Genomic DNA, 22114 nt, shown 5'->3' with positions numbered 1-22114 from the left:
TTTTTGCTAGTTGATCTAGTTCAGGGGTTCTCAACCATTTTTTATCTAGGGATCTTTTTGATTACTATTTTATACTGGTCGCCACCTCCACCCATTCAATGTTTAAAGACTAGTTTTATAGAAATTTCTTTCAAAATTCCTATTTTGTTTTTCACATGTTAACTTGTGTAGGTTGAACTATGTTAGAGAAAGAAACAGTTTCTTGTAATACATACCGATACATATATCTAAAGCAAAATTTTTTCAGGGGCCCTAAACTGTACGCCACTATGTTCCAAATAGAATATACCCTAAATAAATATATATATATATATATATATAGCCCCTATCAGTTTACTTATTTATTAGTGATAAGGAAAATATTCACTCTTGCTCTCCGAAATTAATGTTATACACTCACAGTAAAGTTAAGAAAAAAATCCTTTTTTCAAGACTTATGATTTAAAGGATTATTCCTTTTAGTCTCAATCCAATACTATTGTTTATTATATATAAATAATATAAATTTGTTTGTCTTGTTTGCAAGACATAAATAATATATTGTATCTTGAAAAACAAATGGTTTTATTCACTTTACTGTGAGAATAGACCATTAATTTAGAGGAAAAACAATGAATATTTTTCTTATAGTCATAGTTATCACAATATGAATGAGAAAACTGATGAATAAACTCTTCTAGTGTCTGTGTCTCTGGCAGTTATATTTCATTACATGTAATAGTTTAATAAATGTTTTCAATATAACATTCTGTAATCTATGTTGTGTGCATTACTGCCTTAGTTGTGGGCACAGTATGGCCAAATGGTAAGTTTACTTCACAACCACAAATTCCCGGGTTTGATCCCACTGCATAGCCTCTTGAGCAAATGCCATTATCTATAGTCTCAGGTCAACTGATACCTTGTGAGTGAAATTAGGGAGATGCTATGTGACCGCCTCATCACATAGTGTGTTATGCTGATTCTAGCTGAGAATTATGTAAAAGGTACACGTGTCTGAGGAATGCTCAGTCACTTACATGTTAGTTCATGAGCAGGTAATTGTTGATTGAACAACTGAATCCTCATCATTGAATGATGGAAAGGCATTGTCTTAGTTACTGTCATTTGTAACTGATGTAAATATAATATTCAACAGGTTTTCTGCTTTGGATAATAAAATTTGATTTATAATGCTTTCATGTCATACTTTAATACTTAAGTTTGTGACACTATTTATTAATGCACATGTTAAATGAAATATTTGAATATATCCATGGTCTGCAAGAGTCATGGGTAAACTGCAGAGTCACTGAATGGCATGCTAGCCAAAAATTGAATATTTTTAGTAGCGTGGCCTGCTTGCTGGTGAGCCATGTCTCAAAAAAGGTTGCCCATGCTGGTTCTAGAATATTACCACTGAGATTATACTGCTTTGTAAATTTGAAAAGATTTAAATTTTTTCCTTTCCTTGTATATAAATCTTTGAACAGCCAATTTATAATGAAGAGTTTTATAAGTATGATTTTTATTTGAAATTGTCAATCTTATGTTATTAACTTAATGCATTATCAGTCTTTTCTCTGTTTATTTAGGCTTTGTTAAAACGTAATCAAGATCTGACACCATCCACATCAGAACAATCTGCTGTACTTGCACTAGTCACTAAGATTCAGACAGTGATGGACAATCTTATTCTAACTGCTTCATTTGAGCCAGCAGTAAGTTCAATATTTATTAACTTCAGATTTAAGATTACAGATCTGCTGTTGGCAAGAAATTTTCATGTTGGGTATTCTGCCTGCTTACAGTAACCTTTAGCCTAAAAGAACAATGAATATTTTTGTGATATAATTTGTATTCTATGTGTAGTGTATGCCGCAATAGTATTTGGAAAATATTGTAACTAAAAAGGTGGTTTTTCAAAATATACCTAATTAATCAACATTTTTATGAGAAAAGCCACTCGGATTTCCACGATTTGAGGAGTTGAAATTTATGACTTAATAAGATGAGGCCTTTTTAGATCACAATGATTGTTGAGGCCATAGCTTTCTTATGGTAAAATTATAATTTGCTGAATCAGTTGCAATATTGAAAGCAACAGTCGATTCATTATATGACATTTACTCTTTTCCCACTCCGCTGGCTGGTGTTGCACAAATTCAATGAAATTAAACACATTTAAATACAGTAAAATAGTTTTATATAAATGCTGCATGTCTCGGAATAAGTTTAAACTGTATAAAGGAATTACAAAATTAATAAAACCACACCATTATCATATTTCCTTATTGTATCAAGTGGAAGAAATTTTCTGCAGCATTAACACAGCTTGACTTTTTAAAATTTTTTTGTTTTATAAATCAACAATAATGGTGCAGGCTGTTCTTAGAATTGTTTTACTCTTCACTTTCATCATCCAGTTCCACTTTATGAAATAATTTAGAACAGCTTACTTTAAAATAATCTGTTTAAGGATAAACCCAATTTTTCTCCAATACCAGAATAGGTTTTAAGGCATGGTGCTTCTGTGTGTGCATGTGTATTTTTTTTTTTTCTCTTGAGGAGTGGTTAAGCATTTTCGAGATAAATCTCTTGCTTAATATACTCAGTCTGTCACATGTAAATAATATAATACTTATTACTGACAGCTAGGTAAAATGAAACCTGTAAAACTTCAAATACAACCTGATTACACACCAAAACACTTGGAGTGGAATTAAATCCTAATCAATTGGTTAACAGAAGTTTAGTAATATAACCACTCAGCCATTTATGGTGACAAGGAAGATTTAAAAAAAACAAAAAAACTAAGAGTTATAAAATTAATTACCTTTTGTAAAACCAATGAGGTTGCTGACTGTCAAAAAATAGCAGCTAAATCACCCTGCTGCTGTCTTAAAGTGGTCTGGACACATTTTATAAATAACTGCAAAGGAACAGCAACTGTCACCTTGCACTCTATACAATTTACTACTTCATGTAGTTCCCAGCTAGGAACCTGAGATTGTGGGTCATGCTTAATCAACTATAGCCAACATGGAACTATAGAATGACTCCAAGGGATCAAGATTGTAGTTCACTTGTGCAACCACCAAAGCTTCATGTCATAGGATGGTAAAACAAAAATATACACCGATTGTCACATCACTTTTTCTTTCATATAAATTGCTGCTACTGCATAACAAGGTGCAACGTGGTTAATCTACAGATTGCTGTGCCATAAGACCTACTTAACTATTACAACTTGTATAAACATCACTTGTTACAATGTTTACAGTTTCAGTTTAAATTCTTCCATTGAGGCTCTAGTCAATAGAATTCTTAAATTACTTTCAAATTAGCCCCCACACCAGTATTGATACAAAGATCTGTGATCAAAAGCATTCTTGCTGAGTCCATTCTGTCCAGTTTTTTTTTTCCCCCATATAAGATAGTAGGGTGTGATTTGAATGAGATTCAGCTGCTATTTTTAGCAAATTGAGTAACTGCATAAAGGCTTCACATTTACTTCGTGTCAGTGTTAATTATTTTCCCTGATTACTAGAGAATACATTTTTTTTTTATTTTTAGCAAATTGAAGAAGTACGACAAGTTGGGTCTCACAAGAAAGGTACAATGATGGCAGGTCACAATGTGGCTGATATGGTTGTCATCCTGAAAACTCTACCAACAAGTAAGTTTTACTGTGAAACTAAATTTACACACACACACACATATATATAGATATCATCAACATCCCTTTTCCATGCTGGTATGGGCTGGATGGTTTGACATGACCTGGTAAGCTGGAGAGCTGCACCAGGTTCCAGTTTGCTTTGGCTCAGGTTTTTACAGCTGGATACCCTTCTTAATGCCAACCTCTTTACAGTGTGTGCTGGGTGTTTTTTACATGGCACCAACACAATGCCAATCCTCTTCAAGGAGAACAGCCTTAACACTTCTGCTGTAGAGGACGGGGGTTGCTGAGTATACAGCAAGGGGCCAGATATCTCAGTTTTTTGTCCTCTCTTTTGAGATGATATATATATGTGTGTCATGTTTTCCTGGGGCTAAAAGACAGTAACTTTGTCCTTGTATAGGACTGCCATTGTTATGCTAACAAATAAACTTATATATATATTTGATTTGTTATTTTGCCAATTCTCTAATATTTACTAAATGTCTATTAAATGCTTTTAAATGTCATTTTTGGACAGAGGAAGCAGTGGCTGCATTGGGCAATAAAGTAGCCGATGATTTACGCACTGCTGATCCACATGAAGGTCAGTATATGTTTTCATTTTTGTTGCTTCATAATTTATTTCTAAATAAGTATATGGTTGTATATAGCTGTAAATCTAAATGTTTATAAACTTACAGAAGTTGAAAGACAATTATTAATTAAATCAATTTTTCTGAATATTTAGAGTTTTTTTTATATATATATATATCTTCCTGATTATTTATCCACATTAGCTGAAATTGGTTTCTGTCTTTTTTTTTAGTTCTCAGTATGTTAACCAATGAATCTGGTTTTGAAATAAGTTATTCAGATGTTTCCGTAAAATGTTTGATTACTACAATCCCACCAAACTTGAAAAAGCTGGATCCTGAACTTCATTGTAAGCAACTACTCTTCTATGTTTATCTGCTTATTACTTGTGTTCCAGCAATATTTCCATTTTGTCATATTTTTACACAGTTGTTAGTTGGACTGTATTTGTAGATCTGTTATAATCCATTCTACTATAGGCACAAGGTCTGAAATTTAGAGGGAAGCTCATTGATTACATTGACCCCCAAAAGGATGGAAGTCAACCTTGGCAGCAGACTTGACGAAATGCTCCTAAGCATTTTGTCCAGTGTGCTAATGATTCTACCAGCTTAATGCCTTTTCATAGATGTGTTATAATGAAATGAAGTGTCTCTTGATATAAAATAGGACAATTAACTTGTAAATTATATTCTAGATTTCTCAAAATATTGTATTTCAAAACACATTGTTATTATTACATATGGTTTGTCAGCTCTTATTTGGATTCCAAAGGGGCAATTTCTTGTGTATTATCTTATCTTTCTCTGATTGTTATTTTAGTGCAACTTTTCTATATTTGACAGTGGATGGTAAAACCATGCAAGGTCACTTGGCTGCAATCAGACATGCTCGATGGTTTGAAGAAAATGCTTCACATTCAAGGTGATTATACAAATATATATCTTTGAGTTTGTAGTGTAAGTTCTTACAAACATCTTCCAAAGGAGTTTCAAGAGTAATCTCACCAGCAGAATCAGAACTTTTTTTTTCTTAAAGTGAATAAGATTGGTATGATGGTGTACTGTTGAAAAATATTTGAAATTTTCTTCTCATTGGACACTAACAAACTGCATTTAATTTATTAGAAATATCAATTGAATCTCTTAAATTATAACTTGGGTAGACTATCTCTGAATCATTACAGAAAACTTTTGATCATAGGTGAATCAAGGGTAAACTACATTTGCTTTTTCTAACTGTTGGTGTGTAGAACATCATTAGCTTGTTTTATTTTGGGCAGGTGTGTTCTATTCTAGCCCCAGACTGACTAAAGTTTTGTGAATTGGATTTCATAGATAGAGACTAAAAGAACCCCATTGTGTGTGTCCATGTTTTGATATTGCCCAGTAGTTTTAAACAAATACCATCATTAAGGAGGTGGTCTTACATGAAACCCTGTTTACCCATGAGGAAGTATTCCTTGCTTGGAAACAGGAGTGTTGGTAGCAGGAAGGGCATCCAGCCATTGAAAATCTGCCTCAATGAATTCCAACTACCCTGTGCAAGCATGGGAAAATGGACATTAAAATGATGGATTATTCATAGGAAAAGAGATTTCATCTACACACATTGTTTTCAGATAATTTGGTTATGACAGAATGTGGCAACAGCATGTTAGATATAGAATTTTGATATTTTCTTTTCAATGTTTGGGGTATGATACTTCATGCTACACCCAAACATTGATGATTTCATAAGTTCTATTACTGGAAGAAGAAATAAGAATCATTAACTGTTATTGTAACAAAGAATACCTTTGGATCTATCCATATTCAATCACTTGCTACCATCACTCTTTCCCGATTATACCAAATCACGAGGGATAGCATCAGACCCATCTATATTCAATCTCTCTACCATTTTTATTCTTCCTCCTTTATCACTCACTAGATTTATATTACTCTCTCTTCCTCTATCACATTGCTGTCTCTATTGTTACCTCCCATATCACCCTCTTACTCCTCCATTAATCATAATCCCCTATTACTCTCTGTCACTTTCCCATGACCATATGGAACAAAGAATTGAGAGGATTCTTTAGTTTTACCAAAGACAAAGCAACCTCTTGTACTGGTACCAGGATAACAGTGTAAAACTCATTGCTGAGGGCAAGACAGTCTCCTTCTCTAGTGCTGTTGCCACAGATAAAATGAACTGTATACATTCTGAAAAGTGACTGGCATTAAAAGGGCATCCAGTGTTAGAAATCATTCCAAAATAGAAAGCACAAGCTCCAAATAAGAATTAACTCAAATCCTAATTCTTCAAGCTTGTTAGCATGAAAAGTGAACATAAATAAATGATGATAATTTAGCAGAAAGTCAGTAACATTTTCATAGTTTTTACTCCTTTGAAAGCACAATCTATTTTTATATTTTCATTTATTTGTAGTATCAAAGTGTTGATACGTTTAGTACGTGACTTAAAAAACCGATTCCAAGGACTAGAACCTCTCACACCCTGGATTATAGATCTGCTTGTAAGTTAACACATTTTCAATTATTTTGTTCATTTATTGTCTAACTTAAAAGACCTATTTCTATAAAATAATCTGGTTTATTTCCAGGCTCATTATGCCATCATGAACAACCCATCACGGCAACCACTTCCTATTAATGTAGCTTTCAGGTAAGACTTCTTAACATTGTTTTTCTTAATGAGTCTTGTCTAATTCTGCACTGATTATGTGCTAGTTAAGCTGAGTTGATCAAAATTAGTTAAATGAAGATAGCAACCATATATATAAATTTTATACTCATAATTTCTTAACTTCTTTGAAACTAAGAAATAACTTATTTGCTTTCTTTATGTAGACGATGTTTACAACTTCTGGCAGCTGGCTTTTTCTTGCCAGGCTCAGTTGGAATAACTGATCCATGTGAACAAGGTACAGTACGTGTACACACAGTAATGACACTTGAACAACAGGTATGTACAGTTTTGAAATATTTATAGAATAGAAGTTTTTCTTTTTAACGGAGAATTTTCCCTCTCATTTTATAAATTCTAAATTCTTGCAGGACCAAGTTTGCTTCACTGCGCAGACTCTGTTACGGGTCCTAAGTCATGGAGGTTATCGACAAATTCTTGGGCTAGAAGGAACTTCAAGTAAGTAATCTAATGTTTCAGTAACTCTCACTTATATTGCAACAAACTTGACCAAGGTATGTAATAATGAAACCTTATTAAGCCTTGTATTCTAGCTAATAATAGGTTCGGTTGTTTCAGACATTGCTGTAGAAATGAGCGTGTGGGAAGGAGTTGTGGTTACACCATCAGACAAAGCCTATGAAAAACCAGAGAAGAAAGAAGAGGATGAGGATGCAGAAGAGGGTGCTGAAGAAGAAGGCATGGAAACTTCAGAAGCACAATAACTCAGGTAAATAACTTCTTGCTCATCTCTTTATCCAATTTCATTTTATGAAATTATGAAGGACAGCTTACTTTAAAATAGCCATTTTAAAGAGAAACCCAATTTCTTTCTTACACCAGAAGAGATTTTGAGACTTGGTGCTTATGTATAATTTTGTGTTTAACTTTTTTTTTTCAAGAGGTGGTGAAAGTTTCCTTTTGTTTAATATACTTGTCACATGTAAATAATTTATTACTCTTTCAGTCACATCATTTGAAAGATGCTGATTTACTTTTTCTCTCTCTCTTTGCAGACATTTTGGTGTTAAACTAGTTAGCAGTTGAGAAACTCATCAGTATTCCACCATCATTTTATTCATTTCAAAATAAACATTAGTTCATTTTATCCAGGTTGTTTGTTGGGTTTTTTCTTCTTTTAGATTCTATCCATGTTTTAAGTAATAAATATAAACAGCTCAACAATAGATTGCAATAATGTGTTTATTAAGAATATTTCTAATGAGGTTGAAGTGTTTGGGTTTGCTGTGGTACCCGTTCTCTGCATGAAGTTTCTAGAACTTTGGCACGTTGCCACATTTCTGCTGTTGGACCAGGAAGGCCCCAACTCATAGTGAGAAGTCTGAAAAGAGAAGAAATTACTTATTAGTAGTCTAAACATTCATACAATATTTCTTCAAGAATACTATAAAGATATACATACCGTGTAAGATTAAGCAAAGAATGTAATCCATCTTCAGTAATACTTTTACTGTCATTTTTTCGCATACTAATGAAATCATTCTGAACAAACTAGGGAAATAGAAAAACACAAAATTTAATTTAAATCCTCAAGTGTCTAAGAAAGTTAACTTTTTTAGTGTTCAGATTACTCTGACAAATGCAATGCTTTTTTTCTATTCCGATTGTTTTGATGATGTGATTGTTTACTTTTAGAATGTTAGTGTAAGTTAGGTGTGAGAGGTTAGCTGTAGAATATTTGAGCTGAATTTGGTCTGTTTAAATGCTAAAGAGTAAACTATCATTTTCTTACCTGTTCAAATTCCTTCTCTAGAGTATATTCCATTCTTTTCACTAAACCAAGGTAGATTTGGAATTTTTTTACCAGGTTTGGAGTCAGTTCATTATTCAGATGAGAAAAATAACTGTCCAGGTTTTCATATCTTATGCTAATGTCAAGTGGAACATGAACATCTGCCTAAAGAAATGAACACAAGATTAAGTAATTATAGGTGTCAGGGCCAGTACACAACTTACACTTATATGTTCATTTTAATGACCCCACCCCCTACTAGCATGGCTTGGAATTGATTTTGAGGCGAAACTTTAGATGCTCTTCCTGTCAATACTCTTTACATGTTATTTTAAGTAAGGGATTTTTTTTTCACTGGTTTTTAAAACTGTAGCTTATATGGAGGCTGCTTACAATTTCCTTGTACCAAATTCACTCATAAGGCATTGGGCAGCCAAAGAGAGTTACAAAATAGCCCAAGGTGCTGCACAATAGAATTGAGCCTGAAGACACTTCTTAAACAATACAGCCAAGCCTGTTTTAGCTGATTGAAAGAGAAAAATCATTAATGTCTGCATCCTCTACAGAGAGAAAGATAGATAGATTACTTACAGGTAAAATAGACTTTCCTTCAGAAATGCAAAGGACTTCAATATTAGATTCATATTCTCGTTGGTAGAAGCCAAAATCATACTCTATCTTCTGAAAGCGAATAACATTTTCTAATGCTTTGATGTTTTTATGACCTGAAAAATATATAAAAAAGAGTTATAGCATATACTCAGAGAATAAGACAAAAATGGAATGAAATACAGTAACTTGAAAACTACCTTCAACATTGAGCTGCCCAGCTTCTAGTTGTGTTTCATCAAGTATGAGATGAGTCTGTTTGCTCATTTGTAATACACCGGTCTTTAAACGATTCTTGGAATAGTCTTTCTGAGGGCTGAACAGCTTGCCGTTGAGATAATTCAGGCTCAGTGGCAGCATGTAACACTGGAAAATAGATTACATTTGAAGAATTATTTTAAAACCTAGAATACACATGCTGCTATATGGTAATAAGTTTGCTTCCCTACCACATGGTTCCAGTTTCGATCCCACTGCATAGCACCTTGGGCAAGTGTTGTTTTCTATAGCCTCAAGTTGACTCAAAGCCTTGAGAGTGAATTTGGTAGAAGAAACCGAAAGAAGCCTGTCATATATATGTTTATCCCCGACTACCACTTGAGTCTCTGTAACTTAGCAGTTTGACAAAAGAGACTGCTAGAATAAGTACCAGTCTTAATAAAATAAGTCCAGGGATTGATTTTGTTTGACTAAAACCCTTCAAGGCAGTGCCCCAGCATAGTCACAGTCAAATGACTAACAAATAAAGGTATTTCAAACCATTAAAAAGTTAAAAACTGAACAACAGAGCCAGAATTCCAAAAATCACCATGGCAAATTATTTTCTGTAAACTCCAAATGAGATTTTAGACCATAATGACCCATGCAAGCATGGAAAAGCAGGCATAAAATAATAATTACAATTAATTAATGTGATCTAATTACCTTGGTAACAAGGGAAGAAATAAACTGGTGCAGCAATTTGGCATATCCAAGAGATGTGGGAACTCGGCTCAGATTTAAAGAGAGTTTACCAATTGGAAGAAGGCCAGATGAAAAGTAACTGAAATTTAAAGTTTAGCAGGGTTTTTATATTTTAAAGTTTGGAGTAGAAAAAAAATTCAAAATAACATGCATACATTTGTAGTAGTATGGGGGCATGTGCAATGACAGCTTGTTGCTTCATCCACCATTTGTTGGTGATTCCCTACTGCGGTGACAACCCTCCAGCCCATGGGTCTGTTTGGGTAGTCATTGCTGGTAAGGGTTTTTATGAGGCTGGAGTACAAATCCCACCTCAACCTCTTTTAGTTGCTTTCATGACATGTGGAGGAAATGTTGGGTGTATTCTTTGGCATGCCAGTCCCCATAAAGCACTAGAGTAATGTGAAATGAAGTGTTTTGCTCAAGAACACACCATGCTCCTGGCAACTGAGAGTGCAATACACTGAAGGAAGTAAATGAGAGAGAAGCGTTCAGTGTGGTTACGTACTATGTGCAGAGTAAATGAAAGAGAACTGTTCCATTGACACAAACACTGAAGAGCTAAATGAGATCGGTAAGTTTCGTATGGTCATATGCATACTCTGTGGAGAGCAAATGATAGAGTAGTATTCCATAAAGGTGAGAATATGACTTATGTGGAGACATACATACACTGAGGAAGTTAAATGACAGAGGAGATATTCTGCAGCCAAACTGTCTCCAAGTGTCACCTGTTGCAACAGTTCCAAAAGACGTCTTCGGAGTGTCTTCAGATCTTCTCCAACCTCTGCAAGAACTGAAAAACAAGCAATATTAAATAGAATACATGTAACATTAGATGACCATAAACATTAACAAAAAAGATTGTATGCAATTAGAGTGGAAATGATAAGTTTGTAATATACACAAAATACATTTATAGAAAATATACCAGAATAATTTCAAAAAGCTATATATATATATATATATACTCTTCGAAACGCCTGTGTTAGAATGGGGGTAGCTGATGAAGGAAAATGTTCTCTATGTGGCCTGTGTGTGTTCTGTACTCTGGTTATTATTTTTTTTTTTTTTGTCTACGTTTGTTTGCAATGTCCTGTACCCAGGTATGCACCTATATATACAGGTAGACATAGGTATTCACATACCTGTACGTATATATGCAAATACTCATTTATTATGTTTTATATATAATATTAAACAATGAATCCACTTAATGTGGACATGAACACTGACCCAAAGATTAGACCAAATTCAATGCTTTAGTAATCAGATATTTCATGAAATACACTAACCAAGTATTTTAATTAATTATTTTTTAAATAATAACTTGGAGAAGTAACTTCTCATTAAAATGGAGTTTGAAACAAGTTAAAGTTTTCAACATAAAATTGTGACAAGGATTTAATTTAAACATGAACCACTGTAAAATGGATGATTTATCTTTTTTCGGATCTTTTTTAAAACGGGGGCCACATTTTTCATTAACGAAACACTTTGAAACTTGGAACACTGGTAGAATGTGTCATATAAAACATCTTTTTTCTTTTAGTCTTCTTTAAAAAAAAAGAAATCCATAAGTTATTCCATGTGAAAGTTGTCGTATTTCTGTAATTTCAACCAATCACTGACGTCCATTCAGCCGATATACATTAAGTGCCGACTACATAAACAAACGATTCTGAAACAATTAACCCTAACCCTAACCCTAGGGTTAGAGTTAAAGCAAATAAAACGAAGGTATGGAGATTAAATACGCTTTACATCGCTTAATCAGCCAAAGGAGTAAATGTAAACAACTGAATACTTGTCAGTGATTGGTTGAAATTATCGAAATAAGATAATTTTTTACATGAAATAAATTCGAACACAAAAATATTTTTCTGTTCTATAACACAAAATAGATAAGTATACGAAGTTTGAAAGTCTTTCCGTACCAAAAACACTACGTAAAACATTAATGAAAAATGTGGCCCCCATTTTAAAATAGATCCCTTTTTTCTTTTTAAATCAGAAAACCAGTTGCATATTAATGTGATATATAAAAAAAGACAGAGCTATTGGCAAACTGCAGTTCATAGTTGAACAAAAATACTGATGTGAACTTTCATGAACTCTGCTTATCAATCGGAAAGCAGTTTTGTAAACTGCAAAAAACAAGACTTTCCTCCTCAAATTAGTAGTGTTTCTGTGTCTGAAGCTTCAAAAGAAAGATACTAAGTTACAAATTATGTTAGTGTTTATATAAATTATTTCAGAAGAACTCTGAAGTTGCTTATTAATAGATTCTATTTCTTTCTGAAAAGAAAGCTAGCATGTTTAGGTTTTATTTTTCTTCAACTGTCAAGAAATAAGAGGGAATGAAGAGCTATCAATTGTTGAGGCTGGTGTAAACCAATATTACTCATATGAGGTGGGCCTGTGAAGACTGAAAAGATAGACAGGGGTCAAGCAAATTGCTGTGTTTGACATAATTAAGACAGATTTAAAATTGTCCAGCAACATCGTGAAGAAAGAAGAACGATATGGGTGCAAACTCTAGTCTTCTTATTAATGAAGCAGTAGACAGTAGAGTAAACCATAGATTACTTAATAATGGGCCTCTGTTCCCCATGACAAACTGTGTTAACTGCTTTGATCTATTTTTGTTATTTTAAACAATGATCCAATTAACATGGTACTAAACAATATTAGTCAGTAAGGATATTAAACAATAGGATTAACCAAACATTAATAATATTAACAAACACTAACAGTGGTTTTGATTGAGAAAGTCAGAGTAAACAGAAATACAAACTTTTTTCTTGACTGTCTTTGTCAAGAGAATTAGTAAGCCACGGATTGTTATGCTCCACTTTGTTGACAATCACTGCATGTATTCGTGGAACCAGAGATGGTGGTGGTAAATGTTCAACAGCTGTAGAATTCATTCCTTCTTCAATGTCATCTGAGCTAAAATACAGCAAGGGAGAAGTTAAAAGATCTATATGGAAAAGCAAAAGAATTTCTGTCAGAAAACACCAAGGAAAAAAAAAAAACCCAACAAGTAAAAAAACAACAACAAACAAATGACTTACAAGTCTGGTGAATCAGCTACCATGGAAGGGTCTATAGATAATATACCTATCACTTCAAGCATATCATTTACTTTCAAGCTATCAACTTTGTCATAAATCTACAAAAAATGCAAATATTTAGTTTATTAGGTTGTAAAGAAAAAGTAACCAAAAATGTTGTAAGCATCAAATTCTACTAGCATTCGAAAACCAAAAAAACAAATCTCTCCCAACTGTATTTAACAAGATCCATCATGTTTTGAGGGGAAAAAAAGCAACACACACACACATTTACACAAAGTTAATTTTGCTGAGTGGTTTATAATCCGTATTATTGTCTCATTCTATTCTATTCAATATTTGTCTTTATTTAACTATCATTATGAGCTAATGCCCTCTATTAAATTTTTATGTCATTTACCAAAGAAGGCAAGGACTTATATAATATTATAATTAGATTTATATTATGTAAATAAAACATTAGTTTTATTCATTCACTCTAGTAGTAAAACTAATATCTTTTTTCCAATTAAAATTGAAAGGAATTTTGTTCCTTGTTCTAAATTTTTTATTTATGTACACAATTATATATGTATGTGTGTGTGTGTGTGTGTATGTACATACCAAGTAATTGAAGACATTCAAAAAAACATCTATATAAATGCGAGGGTATGTGGTTATGTATATGTGTTTAGCCCCAAAAGGCCCTGAAATGGTACATCCTCAAAAAACATGAATTTTGATTTTCTAAATCTGTGTCCCAAAGAAGTTGTCTGTAAATGATAATCAAAAAATATAATTTTCTATGAGAAATAACTCCACTTTTAGATTGACAAATCTCCCAATCTCTATATATCACCATCACATTTTCTCTCTTATGCTTTCCCCTCTCTTTATATATTTACCACACTCTTTATCACTCTTTTTGTACACTTTATTTCTCACACATTCTGTCCCCATCTCTCTTTTTTCATTACATAATTGCTTTCATTTTGTTTTAAAACTTTGTTATAATGTTTACTTTCATTTTATGATTGACAGCTATCACACAAAAAATGCCAGCTTCCGAATTCTGTTCTCAGATTGGGTAAAAGATCAAACTTTAAACCTCTCTACCGTTTTTCTAAAACTGTTCAGGAATAAATGAATCACAAAATCGAATTCAGCATGAAAAAGTACATCAATATACTAAATTTGAAAATTATTTCAAAATCTGTGACAATAGAAAAGATCTCTCTCGTCTATCTCTTTCATTTTTCACTTTTCTCACTGTAAACTTTCCCCTCTCTATATATATTTACCACTCTCTCTCACTGTCTGTACACATATATTGCTCACGCTGAGTGTATGTATGTTTATGCATATGTGTAAGGAATTTTATTAGGGCAACAGAGTGATTTAAAAAGAGTATGTGAAAGATAATCTATTTTAATATGTTTTTTTTCTTACACACATACATACAAAGACAATTACAAATTTCTTATTTTGTTATTGCTTAAATCCCAGCATCTTCATAATTATAAAATAACCAATAGCATCCTTTTGCTTGAAACAGTTACATTTCTGCTCTACAATAACACAATGGCCTACTAATCTAATCTTGATGATTCTTTGGAAAATATGTTTAAATTATATTTAACTTTACCTTAACTAAACATGCAGGACCAGTCTCACCTGGAAGAGGAAAGTTCAAATCAAGTGGAGAAGTAGTTGATGTCTGACCTGAGAAAAAAAACCAAAAAGAAATACGTTATTAACTCAGAAAGAAATCATTTAACAAAGCTCTTCCTAATTTGACTATAAAAAAAATTAAAGTTTAAAACCTTCAAAGATATTTTGTCTGCTGCGTTTGTCTTCTGGATTCATTTCTGTGTCATGTGGATTTGTACATTCCATATCTTCAGTATCATCCACATCATCATGGGGTCTCTTCAGGGATCCACTAGCACTAGCACTAAGTTCAGAAGACACTGTTTTTTCCTTCTCAGCATATCCTTGGAAAGAGTTAAGTACTAAAAGCATTCACACAGGGAAATTAGAGAAATCACTCAAGCTTTGTGACATAATTTTCAATGTTTTGTTTTATTTTTCTTATTTAGAACCATTTTCAGAAATGTCAGGTTATAGTTCTGATCACAAGTCAAAATACTGTGATAGTAAAATGGTCCTAGTCAAAGTATATCTCTAAACTTACAGTAGCCATCCTTGTCAACATTAAACTCTATACAACCATAAGGTTAGCACTAAGGACAATTTGTAAAGACGAAAATAAGCAATGTCATATAGCAAAGTAGTGGGGGGGGGGGGTCATTAAGGACTAATAACTTTGTTAGAGAAAAATGAATGTAAACAAGTTGTTGGTTTGCGATTTAGAAATCAAAAGTGCATATTTTGTTATTTGTGTTGTTTGAATAACTATATAGATTTACAAACCTCCAGCATTAGCTATATAACAGAAACATTTCAATAAATAGCAGAACCTGTATTAGGCTAAACCTGTCTTTACAGAACCAAATTAGATTAAAAAAACATTCAGTTTTATTCTGGTAGGACAGTTATTAAAGACTTTTACTACTAAGAATAGAATTTATAGAATAATCAGAAAAAGTTATTTAGGTCATAAAATTGTAGATCAATGGTAAAGGATATTTTTTTCACCCATTGTGTCTCAGCTGGGATTGGAATACAGTAAAGGGTTTGTCGGTCAAGCATCACAATTTGATTACTATCAGTCACAATCTCTTCAGGCTAAAACAAAAATATAACATATATAAAAGTTTCTATCAAATATTTTAATAATAATATAATAATAATAATGAAGTTATTATGTATAGTGTTCAGGTGCACTACAACTCATCAAAGGTGCATGTATAGTACATAGAATTATGTACAAAAGTCAGGAAAGTGAACAGTGTATGAGTCATGATATACATGTGTGTATGCATATGGGGGGGGGGGTATCAGGCGTAGTGTTGGCGAATTTCAGGAAGCATGGAGGTTTTAAAGGCTGCAATGTCTCGGCAACTAACAACTGATGCAGGTAGTTTGTTCCATGCTTCAGCAACTCTGAGTGTGAAAAAATGTTTCCGAAAGTCATGGGAGCTGTGCTGTTTTCTGGCTTTGTAGGCATGCCCACGCGTGTTAGACACATGGAGCTCAAAAAGATGCACAAGGTAGTTACTGGCACAAAAGTTTAATAATTCTAATGTATCTAAGCCCAGGGAAGCAAGGTGTTCAGAGCATGGAGGGTGTTTGCTTGGTTGCACGTCTCTGAACAGTTTCAGGAGGTCAATGTCCTGAGCAAAATAGGGGTTCCAGACTGGTGATGCAAATTCCAAGTGTGGCTGCACCATAACCATATACAGCCTTAAATCGATAGCTGGAGGGCAGCTGACAAAGGTCTTGCTGGGTGATGCCAAAACACCCTCAGCCTTCTTGCCAGTTTTAGAGATGTGCTTTGTCCAGCACAAATCACTGCTGACTAATGCCCAGGTCATGTTCACAAGAAGACTTCTTGGTATTAGTGTTGTGGAGAGAGTATGTGGACACTGGGGTTTTCCTCCCAAAATGCATGGTGGTACACTTGTCCACAGCCAGCTTGAGTTGCCAGCCTGTAATCCATTGTTACATTGTGTCCAGGTCAAATTGCAGGAAAGATCTATAGTGTTCAGGATCTGTCCTTTTCATCTCAAGGTACAGCTTGATGTCATCTGCATATTTCAGCACTGTGGCATTCTTTAAGTTAGCATCTATGTCATTAATGTATACAACAAACAAAAGGGGACAAAGAACAGATCCCTGCAGTACACCAGATGACATCTAATAGGGTGAAGAATGCTGTCCTTTTCAGTTGAGAATGAAGGACTCCAATCAGTTAGAAAGATCATCTTTCACACCCATTGCAGAGAGTTTTGCCATAAGTCTTTTGTGTGGCACAGAATTAAAAGCTTTAGTAAAGACAAGGTAAACAACATCCACCCATGAGCCGCCATCAGTGACCCAGGTGATGTCTTCAAGAAACTCGATAAGTTGATCACAGCAGATAGGGATAAATCCAAATTGCGAGAGCTGAGTAACTCTGTGAGAATTCCAGATGTTTCAGACTGTTTCTCTGACACAGGATTCCATTAGTTTGGCAATACAGCTAGTAAGACTGACTGGACTATAGTTGACAGGTAACATGCGGTCACCCTTTCTTAAACAGAGGAATGACACTGGCAGAATAGTTTAGCTCAAAAGGTTTCTTTGTGGCACATTAAAATATTCTCTTGTGATATAGGCTTCATGAATCTACAATATGGCTTTCTCAAAACATCTTTAGTAAGCGCTACACTCTATAGTGATTTAAGCTGCATAATAACTGTTTCTAACAGAGGAGATGACAAAGGACTGAGATATCTAGCACCTTGCTGTACTCAAGAAGACTTGTCTGTCACAGCAGAATTGATACCAGTGCTGGTTTGGCATGAAAACACCCAGTACACTCCGTGGAGTGGTTGGCATTAGGAAGGGCATCCAGCTATAGGGACCATGCCAGAACAGACAATAGAGCCTGGTGCAGCTCCTGCCTTACCAAGTCCGATCAAACCATCCAACCCATACCAGCATGGGAAACCGATGTATAATGATGATAATGATGAACTAGGCCTGCAATTTTGAAGGGAGGGGGTTACTTGATACCAACAGCCTCAGTATTTGACTGGTACTTTTATTGACCTTGGAGGAAAGAAAAACAAAGATGACCTTGGAAGGATTTGAACTCAAATTAAGTTATGTAATGTGCTAACTTATTCAACATATTGCCAGAAACTTCAGAAGTGGGGGCTTTCATGCAATTATACATAATGATATTAGGCAATACATTATAAATTGTCTCTGCTGAATGAACGAAAGAAAATTTTTTAAAACTCACCTTGCATTCTGCCACATCACGGTACATTCCACACTTAACAAATGTTTGTTTTGTGCAGGGGTCCTTTATTTTGTATGTTCCCATGTAAAATTCGGGATCAAACATATCTTGAACCATACATCGATAACGCACTAAAGAGTTGGGAATCAGGTCGTGAAGTGCTGTGGAGTTGACAGATTTCACCTAAACAAAACAAAACATCCCATGTTCACATTGTTGTACAAAGAAATTTTATAGGTGCAGAGGTGGCAAGAAGCTTGCTTCCTAACCACATGGCACCTTGGGCTGACCAAAGCCTTGTGAGTAGATTTGGTAGACAGAAACTGAAAGAAACCCATTGTGTGTACATATATATAATTGAAACAAATTAGAGTCAACAATAAGGAGTACAGTTGGACATTTACCAACATCCCTTCAGCAACAACACACCCTGATAAACTCAGTGACAGATAGAGAGGATGTTTATGAAGCTGAGAATATGAACTTATAGAGACAATATTTACATATCACCTGGGGAAACGGTTGCATAATCAAGTACCTGCATGCCTGGAGAACTACATTATGTGGAAACAATTGTAGCGATTAGAAGATAAATGTCCAACCATAATCCTCCTTGTTGACTCCAATTTTTTTAATTATCTATTCACACACAACAGAAGCCCAAACACAAACCTGGAAGTATGTATAATACTACAACTAGATAGCACAGGGGTCAACCTGAAGGTGGATGAACTTTATACTGAACTCTACTACATTCTTAATCGAATATACCATAACTATGTGTGTGTGAGCCTATGTATCAGTGTTTGTCCCCCACTACCACTTGACGACCAGTGCTGGGCTGATAAAATAAGTACCAGGCTTTACACACAAAAAATTACTGGGGTCGATTCGACTGGAAGTTCTTCAAGGCAGTGCCCCAGCAAGGCCACAGTCTAATGACCAAAACAGATAAAAGATAACAGTTTAAACTGTTTCAATAATTTTTGGCTTCAATCCTAATTTTTCATACAAATTATTTTTCTTATTTCTTTAGTTGTCAATATAAGATTAAGTCAAGAATAGCTACTAAGAAATGGCAACTTTAACTGGGACGGCTATTTTTTACTCAAGGGAAGTAACTTTATCAGATAATATATGATTAAATCAAAACAATGTGAATAAATAAGCGTGTCTCCATAACCAGACATGTTTTCATGAAAGATTGGAAGGATACTACTTGCATGATGGGGACTCTTGCTTACAACACATGATGCTCAGGCAAGGAGACAGTAACACACACACACACACACACACACACACACACAATGGGCTTCTTTTCAATTTCTGCCAACCAAATCCACTCATAAGGCTTTAGTTGGGCTGTGACTATAATAGAAGACACTTATCCAAGGTGCCAAGCAGTGGGACTGAACATTGGATCAAGTGGTTGGAAAGCTAAAATTCTTACCACACAACCATAAATATTCTTCCTTCTCTACTCAATGATTAATTAGAAACTATAATCTCCAGCAGCAATCCTTCCGTGACTGAGGAAATTTTTAAAATAAATTCATAAAACACAAGAAAGAATGAAAGAAAAAACTCACTTGTGCTGCAAGTGATGGCTTTTCTAGTTCTTTCCTAAAATAGTCTGAAACTGATTCTGGCTTCAATGAACCTTGTTGATCTGAAAGTATTTTGGGAAATAATAGGTAAAAAAAAAAAAAGCATTCAAAATTTAGAAGTACTTTTCATGCAAGCAAAAGTTAAAGAGACAAATGTACAATGATTATTTGGATATGGCTTGTAAGACAGAGGTGGTTAGCTTGTGGAAGGATAAATATTTATGAAATGGCTGTCTACTCATTCTTTTTAAATATCTTCAAGTTATAGCTATACAACACTTTCTTTACAACTTTACTTAAGTCGATTAACCACTCAGTTAGCCCTTTAGCATTGAAATTGGCTAGATCTGGCCCAAATATTTTACATGTATTTTGTTCAAACTGACCAAATCTGGCCTCTTACATCCAACAATTTTCATCCTAAAACACACAATCACCTCATCAAGGAAATCTTTAAGCTACAATACATGATTAATTCAAAAGCATAAATAAATAAGCATTATATTTGATGGAGTAATCTAAATGCTAAAGCAGAATATATTCTATTGTAAGCATTTGGACCAGAGCAATGTTGACATCTTCATACAGTTATAATTCTCATAACTTGAAGATTGTGAAGTTCATTTTCAGTCTCCTATTTTATGTATACCGAGACTGCATACACTGAGCAAATTTTATTTTTAACTCTTTTGTTATCTGAAATACATTAATTTTGTTTCAATTAATTTTCAAATAGTGAAGAATTTATTACAATAATTTGTCATTATTAAACTCAAGTTGGGAACATAAATTAGTATGAAATTTAGACACAAGACTTTAATTTAGACCACTTTAAAATGGGAAGTCTTTATGATAGAGCCAGGGGCAGTCTGGTACCAAAAGGATTACTGAAATTTTGGTGTTATAACTTTTTTCAGATGTAAATAATTGGAAACAGCAATATGATGTATCTTTCAGAGTGTTTGCGCTATTAACAACAAAGTTGAAGTACTGTAAAGTCAAGCAAAGTTGTACTAACCACCTCTAGTTTTGAATGATCATAAAATGTGTAAATGTTTAATCATTTGGTTAACCCTTTAGTATCCAGGTTACTTTGTCAAATGGAACGCTTGTTTTTTTCACTTTGTTTTAAATTAATCATGCATTATCTCATAGATTTGAAATTTTGATAATGTGATTTTTTTATATGCAGAGTGAAATTATAGGGTAGGTGTGAGAGGCCAGATCTGGCCAGTTTGAGTACAAGACAGGTAGAATATTTTGGCTGGATATGGCTGGTTCAAATGCTAAAGGCTTTTAAATGATTAATGATAACTTTGTTAATAGTGAAACCAAAATCATGGAACATGCTGCACCAGAATCAGCATTTCAACTTACAATTAACCCAATGTAAATCATCATTTGTTGTCTAACTAATATTCAAAGTTACTTTCTCATCAGCAGACTTTTTAAGAATTCATAGCATTTAACATTAATATTACAGACAAACTTAGTTTAATACAATGATTTTGATGTGCATATGTTGACATGGCTCCAATTTGCTGCAAAGGATTTCTTTTTGTTCATAAGACAAAACTTAACCCTTTGGCATTTAAACCAGCCAATTCCGGCCCAAATATTCTGCATGTTTTATGTTCAAACCAGCCAGATCTGTCCTCTCACATGTACTGTACAGTGTCATTCTAAAAATAAACAATGACACCATCAAAATCTCAAAACTGCAAGATAATGCAAGATTAATTCAAAACAATGTGAATAAATAAGCATTTAATAATCTGAGTGCTAATGGGTTAAATGATATAAAAGGCCAATGGCTGTAAATTTTAATTTGATTTACTGAGTTGCTCATTTAACTTTCCAAGAATCAAATCATTTACTACAAGTGTAAAATATTTGGATATTAGAACCTTCAGAAATTCATTAGCTGGTTCCCCTGCTTTTTGCATTAAGACCAAAGAATTTAACTTTGTCAGGGAAGATAATACTTTCTTTAGGCTCAGCTATTTTTTCAACAGAACACTTTAATTCTTTGATTGAACAGTCTTGAATTATTATAGGATAGAAAAACATTCTTCAGTTTTATAATTGTATCGGTACCAATGGATTTTGGCCTGACCCGGAATGACTTTGTGATAAAGAAGAATGCTTTATGACCATGCAGTTTGGGATTCGATCCCACTGTGCAGCACCTCAAGCAAATCGCCTCAGGACAACGAATGCCTTGTGAATAGATTTAGGATTGTCCGCGTTTAGCTGTTATTTCTAGCATATCAAGTTTCGTGGTGG

General features: G+C 33.9%; 2 protein-coding genes across 3 annotated transcripts in view; one reads left to right on the top strand and one right to left on the bottom strand.

The window, feature by feature from the left end:
* Positions 1-8036, top strand: part of LOC106876443 (interleukin enhancer-binding factor 2 homolog) — a 14214-nt gene extending 6178 nt beyond the window's left edge. The window contains exons 5-15 of one of the 2 annotated variants that reach the window (XM_014924992.2): positions 1575-1700; positions 3556-3658; positions 4182-4247; positions 4470-4586; positions 5083-5161; positions 6671-6758; positions 6846-6907; positions 7093-7207; positions 7300-7387; positions 7508-7658; positions 7945-8036. In XM_014924992.2, coding sequence (XP_014780478.1) covers positions 1575-1700; positions 3556-3658; positions 4182-4247; positions 4470-4586; positions 5083-5161; positions 6671-6758; positions 6846-6907; positions 7093-7207; positions 7300-7387; positions 7508-7653 — 990 coding nt within the window. In that variant the 3' untranslated portion in view covers positions 7654-7658; positions 7945-8036. Of the gene's footprint in view, positions 1-1574; positions 1701-3555; positions 3659-4181; positions 4248-4469; positions 4587-5082; positions 5162-6670; positions 6759-6845; positions 6908-7092; positions 7208-7299; positions 7388-7492; positions 7659-7944 lie in introns of both variants that reach the window. The other variant, XM_014924991.2, reaches the window with a different exon arrangement.
* Positions 8037-8113: 77 nt separating this feature from the next.
* Positions 8114-22114, bottom strand: part of LOC106876442 (mini-chromosome maintenance complex-binding protein) — a 14510-nt gene continuing 509 nt past the window's right edge. The window contains exons 2-15 of the mRNA XM_052974200.1: positions 19811-19890; positions 18222-18404; positions 15961-16057; positions 15133-15306; positions 14955-15031; positions 13331-13428; positions 13051-13205; positions 10926-11049; positions 10215-10332; positions 9491-9656; positions 9273-9406; positions 8682-8846; positions 8352-8440; positions 8114-8270 (exon numbers count right to left, since the gene is read on the bottom strand). Coding sequence (XP_052830160.1) covers positions 8147-8270; positions 8352-8440; positions 8682-8846; positions 9273-9406; positions 9491-9656; positions 10215-10332; positions 10926-11049; positions 13051-13205; positions 13331-13428; positions 14955-15031; positions 15133-15306; positions 15961-16057; positions 18222-18404; positions 19811-19890 — 1784 coding nt within the window. The 3' untranslated portion in view covers positions 8114-8146. The remainder of the gene's footprint in view (positions 8271-8351; positions 8441-8681; positions 8847-9272; positions 9407-9490; positions 9657-10214; positions 10333-10925; positions 11050-13050; positions 13206-13330; positions 13429-14954; positions 15032-15132; positions 15307-15960; positions 16058-18221; positions 18405-19810; positions 19891-22114) is intronic.

The sequence above is a fragment of the Octopus bimaculoides genome, chromosome 18, assembly GCF_001194135.2.
Source record: "Octopus bimaculoides isolate UCB-OBI-ISO-001 chromosome 18, ASM119413v2, whole genome shotgun sequence".
NCBI classification, from domain to species: domain Eukaryota; kingdom Metazoa; phylum Mollusca; class Cephalopoda; order Octopoda; family Octopodidae; genus Octopus; species Octopus bimaculoides.
The sequence above is the reverse complement of the archived record's forward strand: the minus strand, read 5'-3'. Positions and strand labels throughout refer to the sequence as shown.